This window comes from Macaca nemestrina, chromosome 2 (assembly GCF_043159975.1).
Source record: "Macaca nemestrina isolate mMacNem1 chromosome 2, mMacNem.hap1, whole genome shotgun sequence".
Classification (NCBI taxonomy): domain Eukaryota; kingdom Metazoa; phylum Chordata; class Mammalia; order Primates; family Cercopithecidae; genus Macaca; species Macaca nemestrina.
In genome coordinates, this window is record NC_092126.1 from 80,365,535 (window position 1) to 80,381,963 (window position 16,429).

General features: G+C 34.8%; 1 protein-coding gene across 2 annotated transcripts in view; it reads left to right on the forward strand.

Annotated features, from left to right (window-relative positions):
* Positions 1 to 16,429, forward strand: part of LOC105466121 (serpin family I member 1) — an 87,097-nt gene that overhangs the window by 56,038 nt on the left and 14,630 nt on the right. For both annotated transcript variants that reach the window (XM_011715106.3, XM_011715085.3), the window contains exons 5-6: positions 1,390 to 1,594; positions 12,999 to 13,096. In XM_011715106.3, coding sequence (XP_011713408.2) covers positions 1,390 to 1,594; positions 12,999 to 13,096 — 303 coding nt within the window. The remainder of the gene's footprint in view (positions 1 to 1,389; positions 1,595 to 12,998; positions 13,097 to 16,429) is intronic.

Consider the following 16,429-nt stretch of genomic DNA (forward strand, 5'->3'; position numbering starts at 1 on the left):
AAAAAAACATTGATTTTAAACATGTGTATATATGGCTAAACATAATTGTTTGTTTATACTTTATTGAGAGCCTATAATTTTTAATATAATTCAATATCTTTGGCATTATTTTCAAAGATGTTTTATTGGACTCTTCAGAAGTTTAGGGTATTAGTCCTTCTTGTCTACTATATTGACTTGTAATAATTTGTTAAGTCATAATCAGAAAGTTAATTTTTAGCCAAGTATATGTTAGAACTAGTAGTTTTATTCTATTTAAAAGCACAGTACAGGCCAACTGCTGTGACTCATGCCTGTAATCCCAGTACTTTGAGAGACAGAGGCAGGAGGATTCCTTGAAGCTGGGAGTTCGGTCTAGTTTGGGCAATACAGTAAGACCCTGTCTCTACAAATACATATACATATATATATATGTATATGTATATATATATATTTTTTTAATTAGCTAGGCATAATGGTACACACCTATAGCCCTAGCTACTCGCGAGGCTGACGAACGAAGATCTCTTGAGCCCAGGAGTTCGAGGCTGCGGTGAACTATGATCACACCACTGCACTCCAGCCTAGGTGGCAGAGCAAGACCCTGTCTCTAAAATTATATACATATAGGTTTTATATGTAGATAAAACGTTTTGGCCATATACGTGTGTGTGTGTAATTTAGCTAAGTTCATAGAGCACGAAGCCAACTACCTCATTTACCTAATTACCTAATTTGGAGATACCAATTTTCACAAATATAATAGCTAAATATTATACAATGCTTAGATTTCATTTTGACTCTGCAAACTTTGCTTTAAAACTTGTAGTTTTCGTGATAATAAAGTGCCAGGTATTAAATGGTCAAATTTTCCCTTCTTAAAAATCAGGTGAATATTGATCAATGTGCTTTACATTCAACTTGGAGCCAGGGCTTTATTTTCCTAACCAGGACTTTTCGTTGTTTCTAATGTCACACTTTAGATATATTGAATTATCTCATTTAAAAATAAAAAGCAAGTCTTGAATATGTGTTATTACAAATGTGAAATAATTCTGTGGATTCTGTGGAAATAAAATAATTTATACAGGACTGTGAATCTATTTGAATTTTAGGGCCTATTTTCATATAAACCTGCTTTTTATCAGGTGCATGAATTTCTTTATATCCTATATACTATTTGGGAAGAAACATATATAACAAATTTAAACCTTTTTATTTTTTTTAGATTATATTTCAGTAGTTTTGGGAAACAGGTGGTTTTTAGTTACATGGAAACATTTTTTAGTGGTGATTTGTGAGATTCTGTTGCACCCGTACCTGAGCAGTGTACACTGTCTTTCATCCCTCACCGCCAGCTTTTTTAAAAACTTTGATATGTATCTTGTATGGCCTTTCTTTTCTTTTTAGGGGAGTTTAGTGATGGCTCCAATGAAGCTGGTGGTATCTACCAAGTCCTAGAAATACCATATGAAGGAGATGAAATAAGCATGATGCTGGTACTGTCCAGACAGGAAGTTCCTCTTGCTACTCTGGAGCCATTAGTCAAAGCACAGCTGGTTGAAGAATGGGCAAACTCTGTGAAGAAGCAAAAAGTAGAAGTATACTTGCCCAGGTGAGAGGTTCCTGTGTCACCCTTCCCACAACATGGACAATGGGCTATCAATGAAAATCTGACCTAGAAAAACTCTGGGAACTGCTTTCAAATCATAATTCTTGTGCTACTCTCTTCTTCTTCTTGTTCTTCTCCTTCTCTTCCTTCTCCTTCTCTTTCTCCTTCTCCTTCTTCTTTGATTTTCTTCTTTTCAGTATTCTTTCACAGTCATTTCTTTCATACTCGTGTGGTCCTTCCCATAGACACATGCTCACTTATTGGTTCATTCAGTGCTATTCATCAAGACCTACTTTCAGATATAATTCAATGTTCTTGGCTTGGTTTTAGCAAATTCATGTATCTATTTTCTCTGAATATCATTTGCATTGACAGTCTTCTGTATTTTATTAATACTTAAGGTTGATTATAACTGGAGAGGAAACAATCTCTGACTCTAGAACTGCAAGCAAGTCACTATGCTAAGTGCTGAGATGCAACCATGAATTAGCAGGAAGATGCAACTCTGCTCAATATTCTCCCTGTGGCTACAAGAATAAGATGCACACAATGCCTTTAATGTCCTGAATGCCTTCCCCTTCTCAACCCCATTTCTGGCCACTTGCCACATCAAGCATGTTGTAGCATGTTCTGTCCTTGTACTTGTGATTATACCACATATATCATGCTATTTTCATGTCTCTGAGTCTCCATTTATGTTCTTGCATTGGCCTAAAATGTCCTCCTCATATTTCTTTCCCAAGATAGTGTTGCGTAGCCGTCAGGGTACACCTCTAGAGCCATTTCTTCCCTGAAGTGTCCCATGAACTACCTGGATCAAGTGACCCTCACTTTTGCTTCACTTATACACCTTTCTGTTATTACTTGTTACCGTCCCATAATAACATTATATTTTTGTAGGGATAGTTTTCTTTCTGTAAGTTCTTCTAGGGTAGAGCCAGTTTTCTTTCCTATAAAAAGAACACAATAAGTGTTTGCAAAATGAAATTGAACTGAAAATGTTTATTCTATCCCTGAATACCTTAAAACCTAGTAGGAGAGCTAGGCCAGTAATCACATAGAACATGTTTATTAATGTACTATGTAAATTTTAGTCTAGAAAACAAGACTATCAATAAAAACAGATTAAATATATACGTATGTGTGTATGTGAAAGTACAATTAAGATTCATTCCATATTAAGAAAATTGTTCAAGTATGATTAATTACTATGAGCATTCAGATAAATAAGATATTAGTATTAAAGATGAATTATTAATAACTGATTAAGTCATTCATATTTATTCTAATGTTAGGAATTATCATTTAAGAATTACATTTTATGTAAATATCAATGTTTCTAAAAACTTAGCTGATAGTTTGTTATGTAGGTGAAGGAGATCTATTTGGAACTATAGAGTTTTTGCCTGGAAAATTATGTTTTATAGTGTATTCATAATAAGTAATATTATGTTATGTCATAATTTATGATATACCATTTCATGTTATATATTCATAATATATAACTATAAATAATATGTAGCCATATATTTTCTATTTTTTATATTTTATTTTATTTTAAGTTCTGGCATATATGTGCAGAATGTACAGGTTTGTTACATAGGTAAACGTGTGCCATGGTGGTTTGCTGCAGCTATCAACTCATCACCTAGGTATTAAGCCCAGCATGCATTAGCTATTTATCCTGATGCTCTCCCTCCCCCCAACACCCTGACAGGCCCCAGTGTGTGTTGTTACCCTCCCTGTGTCCATGTGTTCTCATTGTTCAGCTCCCACTTATAAGTGAGAACATGCACTGTTTGGTTTTCTGTTCCTGTGTCAGTTTGCAGAAGATAATAGCTCCCAGCTCCATCCATGTCCCTGCAAAGGGCATGATCTCATTCCTTTTTATGGCTGCATAGTATTCCATGGTGTATATGTACAACATTTTTTTTTTAATCTGGTCTGTTCTTCATGGGCATTTGGGTTGATTCCACGTCTTTGCTATTGTGAATAGTGCTGCAAGGAACCTATGTGTGCATGTATCTTTATAATAGAATGATTTATATTCCTTTGGGTATATACCCAGTAATGGGATTACTGGGTCAAATGGTATTTCTGCCTCTAGATCTTTGAGGAGTCACCACACTGTCTTCCACAATGGTTGAACTAATTTACATTTCCACCAACAGTATAAAAATGTTCGTTTTTCTCCACAGCCTTGCCAGCATCTGTTGTTTCTTGACTTTTTAATAATCGCCATTCTGACTGGCATGAGATGGTATCTCACTGTGGTTTTGATTTGAATTTCTCTAATGATCAGTGATGTTGAGCTGTTTTTCATGTTTGTTGGCTGCATAAATATCTTCTTTTGAGATGTGTCTATTCGTGCCATTTGCCTACTTTTTAATGCGATTGTTTACTCCTTGTAGATTTGTTTAAGTTCCTTGTAGATTCTGGATATTAGACCTTTGTCAGATGGATAGATTGGAAAAGTTTCCTCCCTTTCTGTAGGTTTTCTGTTCACTCTGATGATAGTTTCTTTTGCTGTGCAGAAGCTCTTTAATTTAATTAAATCCCATTTGTTAAGTTTTGCTTTTGTTGCAATTGCTTTTGATGTTTTTGTCATGAAATCTTTGCCTGTGTCTATGTCCTGAATGGTATTGCCTCGGTTTTCTTCTAGGGTTTTTATAGTTTTCGGTTTTACATTTAAGTCTTTAATCCATCTTGAGTTAACTTTTGTATAAGGTGTAATGAAGGGGTCCAGTTTCAATTTTCTGCATATGGCTATATATGGCCACATATTTTCTTGTCTACATACAAAAGTCAAGGTAATCATAACCCAAATCTTTTTGGCTAAGATATTTAGCATGCATAACTTTCCATGACAATACATATATGTAGAGATATTCCTTTATAAGTCTATTCTTAAGGAGAGGTAATTGATGAATACCTAGCAAGAGTTTTTTTAATGTATGATAATTGACATTTATATACTAAATATGTAAACAATATACCTTAATTCCAAAGAACAATTTACTTTTGAACATTAATAATTAAATTTAAATTACTATGTAAATCAGGTCTAAACTTATAAAACATTTAGTCCATGTTAACCCTCATCTAGTGACCTTTCACAATTAATTTTGTATTTTTTCTTGCATTTTATGAAGAATTCCTTTTGATAAAATGAGAAATTCAGTACAGTGTTAATGCTTCTCTTATTAAGTCCATAAATTAAGTGCAATGCTTCCAAATGCTCCAATTCTGTGAGGATGCAAAGTTATTTAGGAGTATTTTAACAGAATTCTAAATGAATGCTTACTGATATTATACATTCTAATTCAATCATATTCACTAGAAAATGTGGCCTCCAGGTTCTGTCCACTGAGAAATTGAATGTGGCAGCAGAAGAAAATTAAATTTTCATTTTCTAAGAGATACTCTTCAATTATGAAATAGTTTGGCTATCTTGCTCATATTAATGCCTGTACTAAATTAGGCACAGGTAATTATCATGTATCAATTTTTCCAGGAGTTCCATAAATTATCCCTGTACATGGCTACTGCATAGATAGGGAGGCTAAATAGCAAAATAAATAACTCTAGATTCCCCTTTTAACAGAATGGCTGTTTTCAAATACTTACATATATCATAATAATCAATGTGAAACTCTCCACCTTCTCCATTTTTACAGCATTAGGATCCACTAAATGTTTGATAATAGTAATGATTTATGTGACCCATTTTTAGCAAAGGTAAAAATGTTTTTAGTAGCTATACTCTATGTTTACTCATGTCAGTTTTAATGGTTTGCGTAGTTTTATCCATAAAGAGATATTACTCTGAAAATGCAACTTGTATTTCTGTAATTTGACCACATTCTTGTCCTGTTTGACAGGTACTTTTACTTTCTGTTTTGCTAGAATTTATACAAACAGCTTTAAAACACTGCCCTTGAAAACCAAATACTGTATTTTCTCACTTACAAGTGGGAGCTAAACATTGGGTACTCATGGACATAAAGATGGCAATGACAGACACTGAGGATGACTAGAGGAGGGAGGAAGGAAAGTGGGCAAGGGTCGAAAACTATTGGATGCTATGCTCACTATCTGGGTGACAGGATCATTTGTATCCTAAACCTCAGCAATATGCAATATACCCATGTAACAAACCTACACATGTATCCCTTGAATCTAAAATAAAAGGGCTTTTTTAGCTTTTTATTTTTTTCATATTAAAATGCCTTTATATATTTTTGAACTTTCTCTTTTTTTATTATACTTCAAGTTCTGGGATACATGTGCAGAACATGCAGGTTTGTTACATAAGTATACACGTGCCATGGTGGTTTGCTGCACCCATCAATCCATCATCTACATTAGGTATTTCTCCTGATGCTATCCCTCCCCAAGCCCCCCACCCCCCAACAGGCCCCGGTGTGTGATGTTTCCTTCCCTGTATCCATGAGTTCTTATTGTTCAACTCCCACTTATGAGTGACAACATGCAGTGTTTGGTTTTCTGTTCCTGTGTTAGTTTGCTGAAGATAATGGTTTCCAGCTTCATCTATGTCCCTGCAAAGGACATGAACTCATCCTTTTTTATGGCTGCATAGTATTCCATGGTGTATATGTGCCACATTTTCTTTATCCAGTCTATCACTGATCACTGATAGACATTTGGGTTTTTTCTAAGTCTTTGCTATTGTGAATAGAGCTGCAATAAACATATGTGTGCTTGTGTCATAGTAGAATGATTTATATTCCTTTGGGTATATACCCAGTAATGGGATTGTTGGGTCAAATGGTATTTCTGGTTCTAGATCCTTGAGGAATTGCCACACTGTCTTCTACGATAGTTGAACTAATTCACACTCCCACCAACAGTGTAAAAGCATTCCTATTTCTCCACATCTTCTCCAGCATCTGTTGTTTCCTGACTTTTTAATGATCTCCATTCTAACTGGCATGAGATGGTGGTATCTCACTGTGCTTTTGATTTGCATTTCTCTAATGACCACTGATGATGAGCTTTTTTTTTCATATGTTTGTCAGCCGCATAAATGTCTTTTGAGAAGTGTCTGTTCATATCCTTTGCCCACTTTTTGATGGGGTTGTTTTTTTCTTGTAAATTTGTTTAAGTTTCCTGTAGATTATTATTAAAATAATGCAAATATATAAAATGCTATCTTTAAGATGTAAAGGAAGGGTATTTGCAGGGGAGGGTCATGTAGAGGAAGAAATTGCTTTTGTATTTTAGCAATTTTTCCACCTTAACAGTAAGTTCTACAGAAGTTAGATGCTAAATTGAAATTGTATTTTTATCCAAAATGTAAGAATCTATTCAAGAAAAGGTAAAATTGGTATACCCATTACCAAATCCAATTAAATACAAGATTTATATACATAGTTGCACATCTCTAAGATTTAAATAAGATTGCCCGATGCTTCCATTTATCCATGGTAGCAAAAATAGTTTGTTTTATATATCAAATATTTATGTAAAACACCCAAAAAGCACTTAAGTATAAAACCTGCTACAGAGTAAGCATTATGTAATTATTACCTATAATTAATATTATTGTTATTTGTTTAGTGTACATGTTAAGTCCTGGTATTTACACTGTGTTAATCTTATAGGCAGCTTTGTAGCTTTATATATGCCTCTCTCTAAATTGAATTTTTTAAACTTGATTCTTTTGAATTTTATCCTATTCAGTGTATATGCTTCCTTTTCAGTTTTTACTGATATAGCTTAGATATAAAAAGATTTTTCTAAAGTCAGCATCAAATACTTTAATACTTGGAAGCAGATGTACCTTGCTGTATGTAGTATCAGTCTACTCTAGCTTTGTAGGCTCAGATTTGTCATTTGTGATCAGAGTGTTGGACATCAAAGGATGTGAAGTGGTTCTCTGTTTTGTAATCAGAAACTATCCTGATATCTTGAAATAATTGCCATTAATAAAGCATTTTAGTTTCATGTTTGTAAAGAAAACTACATAAGTCGTCTGTTTTTTTGTTGTTGTTTTGTTTTGTTTTTCTTTTAGACAGAATCTCATTCTGTCACCCAGGCTGGAATGCAATGGCACGATCTTGGCCCACTGCAACATCCACCTCCCACGTTCAAAAGCCATTCTCCTGCCTCAGCCTCCCAAGTGGCTGGGATTACAGGCACGTGCCACCATGCCCAGCTAATTTTTTTTTTTTTTTTTTTTTTGAGACGGAGTCTGGCTCTGTCACCCAGGCTGGAGTGCAGTGGCGCGATCTCGGCTCACTGCAAGCTCCGCCTCCCGGGTTCACGCCATTCTCCTGCCTCAGCCTCCCGAGTAGCTGGGACTACAGGCGCCCGCCACCTCGCCCGGCTAGTTTTTTGTATTTTTTTTTAGTAGAGACGGGGTTTCACTGTGTTAGCCAGGATGGTCTCGATCTCCTGACCTCGTGATCCGCCCGCCTCGGCCTCCCAAAGTGGCCCAGCTAATTTTTGTGTTTTTAGTAGAGATGGGTTTTCACCATATTGGCCAGGCTGGTCTCAAATTCCTGACCTCAGGTGATCCACCTGCCTCAGCCTCCCAAAGTGCTGGGATTATAGGCGTGGCCTACCACATCTGGCCCTGATTTTGTTTTTTAACATGAGTACTTTTCATTAGATTTTTCTGTAAAGGGTATGACTGGGTTTTTATTCCTTATGAGTGTTGTAGTCTCCTACCTAGGATGTATTTGTTATTTTCTAACACTTGTTCTGCAGGTCTTCAAACCTCTACCCTCCATATGCCTCTTTAATTTATTCAGGTAGAAAGTTGCAAATGCATAAATTACATTGTATGCCTTTATTAAAACAGGCTTGCCCTTTGGCTTTATAAAAGCAGTGTCATGGCTTTTAATTTTTGTATTTCATGAAATGTAAAATATATTTCTAATGTTGTTTTATTTTTAAAAGTTGTTGTTGGAATTATAGTGATTAGTGATGCGGGGACTTTAATGTCAGAAAGACCTCCGTTCATATCCTCATTCTACCACCTATTATCTGTGTGGTTAGAGAAAGTTGCTTGTTGGCTTAGCTCTTTTAAGCTTCAGTTTAGCCTTCTGCAGCCAGGAGATAATGACACTTACCTCATAGGGTTGTTCGAGAGCATCATAGAAATTATTAAATAATATATTATTCATAAGAGGATTTGCATAGTGCCTGAAACATAGTAAGCACTCAATATATGGGAGATGATAATGATTATTTATATTAATATTAGTTTATATTAAGAGTAAAGAAATAATAAATAATCACTATTTTTCAATAGTTTGATTTTTTAAGAAGTCAAAGAATGGAAAACTGAAGATTATTTACTCTGTATCTTCAGCTTTGAACAAAGTCTTACAAACACCTAGATTTTATTTCATTTGCAACCTATGTGGTTTGTCTTGTGCTAGATATTACAAATATTAGAATAAATAAGACAATAGATTTGGCTAATTTACAGTTAAGGTGGCAGGGATTAATATAGCTATTTAATCAAATTACACCAATTACTACTAGAATGCAAACATACAACACCCTAACATCTATAATAATGTGACATGTTATACATAACTACAATATAATAAATGGTGTTAATGGTATCTACTCCTCATTGCATGCCTCCTGCATGGTAGCACCATCCTAAGATCTAACCTTATTTAATCCTTCCAACAATACTATGAAATAGGTATTATTATTGCCATTTTCCTGTGCCAAAACTGAGCCTCAGAAATTAAGAAACTTGCCGAAGTTCTCCTGGATCAGTCACTCATCATCACCTGACTAGCTAGTGTTTCATCACTAAAGTGTGAAACAAACTAAGCTGCTTTTAAAAAGTAAAAAGAATCCCCTACTAATATCTTCCTTCTCTTTCTTATTTTACGTGGATCAGGACAACTATAATACCACCTGGATCCATAGCCCTGCTCTGCCACTTATTAACTGTATGACCTTGGTTATACAGGTTATTTCATCTTTCTGTTAATGTTTTCTATTACCCAAGAATAACAAAAATACCTGCTTCAAGGGTTGTGGTGATATTTAAATTAATATCTGTTTTATACTCTTGCAAGTTTCTGGCATATACTAAGCTCCACATAAGTGTTCAAAAATAAATAATAACAATAAGCAAATGCATACACACATAAGCATTTTAAGCCATTGAATGTATTGTCTGAGACATTCTGTGCTTTCTTACTCATTCCCTTTTTTGAGATGGATACCACAGGACTATTCTACTTCACAATCAATACCTGCTTTTGGTAGAAAACAAAATAAATGATATTAAGTCAAAGTACAAAATTTAGATAAAATTTAGCACTAGGTTTAGTTTGTTTGAGATGCATGTACTCATCTGTTGATCATATTTTTCCATAACTGTGAAGCTGCTAAAACTATTTTCCACTAACCATTCCTTTTGTTTACTGCCATCATTTCCTTCTCATTTTCCTTAAAACCAGACATCAGAAATGATGCTAATGAAACTTTTTGTTGACCATCACGGACTTATCTCTGTTAAGAGAACAACCTATTGCCTACAATTTTATATTTATAATCTGTTAAGAGAACAACCTATTGCCTACAATTTTATATTTATAATCTGTATCAATTAGGAGGCAACATCTTAGAAAAAGTGAGGCATTTGGTTCTAACCAGTTGTTTTTACTTTTAAAATTAAAGTAATAAATGCCTTTCCTTGTTTAAAAATGTATTTGTTCAGGCATGGTGTTTTATGTATGTAGTCCTACCTACTTAGGAGGCCGAGGCAGGAAGATCGCTTTAGACCAGAATTTCGAGATCAGCCTCAGCAACAAAGCGAGACCCACATCTATACAAACAAATTAAAAATAAAAATAAAAGCCAGTGCTGTGGTGTGCACCTGTAGTCCTAGCTACTTGGGAGGCTGAGGCAGGAGAATTGATTGAGCCTGGGGCTTCGAGGCTGCAGTGAGGCGTGATCATGCCACTGCACTCTAGCCTGGGTGACAGAGTGAAACCCTGTCTCACACACACAGAAATGTATTACTTGATGCAGGCATGCTTCGTCCATGTCTTTCCCAAGAAAGTTTGGTGATACAATTCATTAGTTTGGAGAAGAGTCCATATTAAGACCAATCTGGCTTGCTGTGGAAACTATTTTTTAAGTTAATAGTCTGTTTAGGATCACTATATTTTCATTTTGTTTTAAAAAATGTTTTATGTTTTCAAAATTGATACACATTTATATATAATAATTCATAAGGTCAATTAAAACAAAAATAAAGACCCATGATTCTTTTGTTTAGAAAAAACTCTTAAGTGTACTAATTTACACTCCCACCAACAGTGTAAAAAACTTTCCTATTTCTCCACAGCCTCACCAGCATCTGTTGTTTCCTGACATTTTAGTAATCACCATTCTGACTGACGTGAGATGGTATCTCATTGTGGTTTTTGTTTTCATTTCTCTAACGACCAGTGATGATGAGCTTTTTTTCATGTTTTTTTTATGTTTGTTGGCTGCATAAATGTCTTCTTTTGAGAAGTGTCTGTTCATATCCTTTACCCACTTTTCGATGGGGTTGATTCTTTTATCTTGTAAATTTGTTTAAGTTCCTTGTAGATTCTGAATATTAGACCTTGTCAGATGGATGGATTGCAAAAGATTCTCCCATTCTGTAGGTTGCTTGTTCACTCTGGTGACAGTTTCTTTTGCTGTGCAGAAGCTCTTTAGTTTAATTAGATCCCGTTTGTCAATTTAGGCTTTTGTTGCAATTGGTTTTGATGTTTTAGTCATGAAGTCTTTGCTCATGCTTATGTCTTGAATGGTACTGCCCAGGTTTTCGTCTAGGATTTTTATGATTTTAGGTTTTATATTTAAGTCTTTAACTCATCTTGAGTTAATTTTAAGGTGTATAAGGTGTAAGGAAGGGGTCTAGTTTCTGTTTTCTGCATATGGCTAGTCAGTTTTACCAGCACCATTTATTAAATAGGGAATCCTTTCCCCATTGCTTGTTTTTGTCAGGTTTGTGAAAGATCAGATGGTTGTAGATGTGTGGTGTTATTTCTGAGGTCTCTGTTCTGTTCCATTGGTCTATATATCTGTTTTGGAGTACCATGCTGTTTTCTAAAACCAGAAATACCATTTGACCCAGCAATCCCATTACTAAGTATATACCCAAAGGATTACAAATCATATTTTAAAGACACATTCACATGTATGTATATTGAAGCACTATTTACAATAGCAAAGACTTGGAACCAACCCATATGTCCATCAATGATAGACTGGATAAAGAAAATGTGGCATATATATGCCATGGAATACTATGAAGCCATAAAAAAGGATGAGTTCATGTCCTTTGCAGGAACATGGATGAAGCTGGAAACCATCATCCTCAGCAAACACGAGAACAGAAAACCAAGCACCAGATGTTCTCACTCATAAGTGGGAGTTGAACAATGAGAACACATGGACCTACGGAGGGGAACATCACACACTGAGGCCTGTCTGAGGGGGTGGGGAGCAAGGGGAGGGAGAGCATTAGGACAAATACCTAATGCATGCAGGACTTAAAACCTAGATGATAGGTTGATAGGTACAGCAAACCACCATGGCACATGTATACCTATGTAACAAACCTGTATGTTTTGCACATGTATCTCAGAATATAAAGTAAAAAAAATAAAAAATTATTCAGTGTAAAAGCACATGGTTTTTAAGATACAATATCTAACTCACTCTCCATTGATTAATAGTTTTTTTGTGATGATATCATGAGAACAGGCTTATGTTTTAGAGATCACTATAACCATAAAGATACATTTTTTAATGTAGTACGTTTTATTTTTGCTTTCTCTGAGTTGTAGGGAGCTGAAATGCTAAATGTATTTATTGTAAAACAGCATTTGGCTCTAATTTAACCTTGTCCATGGCATTGATGTGGGTGGGAATTGCATAGTGTGGTGGAGGGTAAGGAACATAAATTGACCTGGATACTAAGAAGAGAATGAAATAACCGAGGTAAATGTATGATTAGTCATCTCCAGCTTGAAAAAAATCAAATATATTACTACTAGGTCAAAGGATTTTGAAAGCTACTCATTTACAAGTTTTACTCAGTACTGATACTAAGTAATCATATGGCAATGATGCTTGATCTCGAAACTCATTTATTGTACCATATATTATGGTTTTGTGTCTATATCATATATTTTCCTACTTACATGTTTAAATTCTGTTTTGTTATGCAAATCTCTTTGATGCCTATTTTTCCATGTTCAATCAAATGCTAATTGCAGTCCAAAGCCAGTTTTAGCATAATTTATTCTCTGTAAAGCAGACTTTAAATATCCACATATCTAACACTTTGTTCTTGTCCCAGGTAACAATATGCTGTAACTAAATATTTTTATTCCTATGTGTTCTCCAGGTTCACAGTGGAACAGGAAATTGATTTAAAAGATGTTTTGAAGGCTCTTGGAATAACTGAAATTTTCATCAAAGATGCAAATTTGACAGCCCTCTCTGGTAAGAAATAAACACAAATTTTTAAAAATGTTATTCCATAAGCGCTTTATTAAATGATGATGTTAAATCCTCTATTTACTATGGAGTTCTGGAGTAAAATATAGTTACCACTTGCCAAATAAATCTAGCATAAAACATATTTAACCTCTACAAGCAAAACTATAAATACAGTCGTAACATTAAGTTTATATTATCTGGTTCTTATCTTATCTTTGACAATGGATTTATATTCTCCGGAAGACCTGTCTTAATCATCTTTGGATTCCCCATCCCATCTGACATAATGCCTTGTAGAATAGATAATCAATAAATGTGTTGATTGACTATCTCAATACGTCCCATTGTAGTAAATCACGTAAGAAACAAAGAAGGGAGGATAAAATGAGTGTCTGCTGTGAGGGCTAGACCAAAGATCCTTTTTAAAAGAGTAAAGAATACCCAGTGAGATGGTATAAACATGTTCTAATTCTTTAATTAAAAAAAAAAAAAAAAAAAACCAGTAGGCTGGGCATGGTGGCTTATGCCTGTAATCCCAGTACTTTGGGAGGCCGAGGTGAGTGGATCACCTGAGGTCAGGAGTTCGAGACTAACTTGGCCATCTACTAAAAATACAAAAAAATAGCCACACATGGTCGTGGGCGCCTGTAATCCTAGCTACTCAGGAGGCTGAGGCAGGAGAATTGCTTGAACCCAGGAGGCATAGGTGGCAGTGAGCCGAGATTGCACCGTTGTACTCCAGCCTGGTCAACAACAGTGAAACTCTGTCTCTAATAATAATAATAAATAAACAAACTAATTTTAAAGAAGTAACTTCAAAGTATACCTGGCACATTGGGGTGTCTAGTAATTTATTTTAAATATCCCAAGAAAAAAATCCAGTTGAATTATTTGATTCAAATACCCTAATTTTTTCAAAATAAAAAAAATCACGAAATATTAGCAATGTTAAAGCGTTTATAATTTGTAAAATACTCTTGGAAGTATTTTTAAGTAGCTAACCCCAAGAAATTTGCCATCAAAAAAAGGCAACAATGAACTTAAGACTGAGTAAATAAGTTCTATAATGATTATTTTTATCATTTCCTTAGAAGAGAGAAAATAAAATACAATCTGTTTTCTGATGAGACAAAGATAGATATATATTAAGATTAAAGAAACCCAACATGTAAGACCTCTTTATATGCAATTATTTAACCCAAATTTCTAAATAGCACTGAGATGATAGATTCCTTAGCAGTTCTTGTGTTAAAGGAGAGAATTTAGTTTTCTTAGCCTGAAGCAGCAGCCCATAGAGAATCAAGCTGACTGAACCATAGCTTCTGAACCTGGAGTGTGAGGGCCCATAGATTGAATTCAGAGAACTGATGCCCTCCAACCCTAAAAATTGCATATAAATGTGTGCACACAATGCATGTGCACATATACATGAAGGTGTGTGTGAGAGAGAAACAGTTTGGGGGGGTCATATTAATAGCTTTCGAGAAATTCTCAATATGTGTCTGTGATCAAAAAAGCCTTTTTCCTCCCAGATTTAGGACTGAGCATGTTGTTTTCTAAACAGCACTCAGCTTCTAGCAATGAGTTGATATTAATGTATTTGGTACAACTTCTACCCCTCGTTCAGAGAGCGTACAGCCCTAAACACTAATATAGCTTTTCTAAATGTCTACTGTATAAATGTTCCTGTGCACATAAGAGAAATGAGCTTTCCTGAGTAAATGTTTTCATGGCTTATATCCAAACTCCTAGGACTCCGAACCCTTCAGTGGGGTTATCAAGAATGTAGGACTGGTAGAGATTCAAAAAATATTGTGGTATCTGTACCTGAGTCAGAAATAAATTCATGGCTGAAGTTTAGCATAATTTAACATTGTCATTTTCTCTTCCTTAGGAATTGAGAGAATCTGTCTTACCATACTAGCCAAATTCCAACTGGATAATTACATTCTGCTTTCTTAACGTGGTTCTACTTTCAGTTTGATTAGTGATTCCTCACTGTCTCACCCAAACATGGAGGAAGTTATTTCAAACAAATAGAATATCTGCTGCCTCTTAATCCTGACAGAGTAGCACTGCAGTGGCAAATCAATTATTGTGGTCAGTGTAGCTTATAATTTCTAACATATTTGGAAAGTTTATAAGGTAATATTTAATTGCCTTTACAGAGACAGAGACAATAGACCATAAACATGCATTATGAATACAGATGGTTTAGAGATTGGAAATAACACTAGAATCTTCCAGAGAATTAATACATTCTATATGCAGAGTATATAGAATGTATATAAAGTTTACATTCTATGTAATGTATATAAATGTATAGAAAGCTTTTGTTTGATCGAAACTTCCATGAGAACTGAATCCTGCTCTGTGTCCTACTCACAGTTGTATTCCTGGTGCCTTGTAAAGAATTGACATACAGTTGACACAGTAAATGTTCACTGAAGGGTAAAAAGGATGAGGGAAAGAAGACAAGAGGTTTACTTGGCCCCACATTACATATGATCTAAGGACTATTTGCCCCCTTAAACATAAGTAAAAAATCCCGGATTTGCTGTTCTCAAATACCACCCCATTCAGGTTTTCAGGATCACCTGATAAAAGATCTAAAGCAAACTTCCCAGTCTTTCAGTGAGAATTCGTTGATTATTACATTATTAATTTCCAGAGTGTAAGCAGCTCCAGTATGCCATCCACCCTAACCAATATATCCTTACATTCCCCATGGCATGCACACACATGTTAATTTATAAATCATTCATTCAAAAATTATTGTTTTAATTATAAAACTTGCCTCTTTGTTTCCTCTAAATTCAGTAGCATTTATCTCTTCATCATTTATTTGAGCACCATATGCTTTGCTTGTAAGGTTGGTATCATTTTCATATGTCTAGTTTTTTTCTCTCCAAATAACATCATAACCTTGATGATTAATGTCTATAACTCTTCATAATCCCCATAAATACCTAGGAAAATTACTTGCATGCATTTTGTTTCTACTTTAATGAGAATCTCATGGTGTTTAGGATATATAAAGGCTTACCTCAGTATATTACAGGTTTGGCTCCAGACCACTGCACTAAAGTGAATATTCCAATAAAATGAGTCACATGAATTTTTTGTTTCCCAGTGCATATAAAAGTTATGTTTACACTATACCATAGTCTGTAAAAGGTACAAAGACATTATGTCTGAAAAAGTAAGGCACATACCTTAATGTAAAAATACTTTATTGCTGAAAAATGCTAATGATCATCTGAGCCATCAGTGAATCATAAGCTTTTTGTTGGTGGAGAATCTTGCCTTGATATTGATGGTTTCTAATAGACCAGG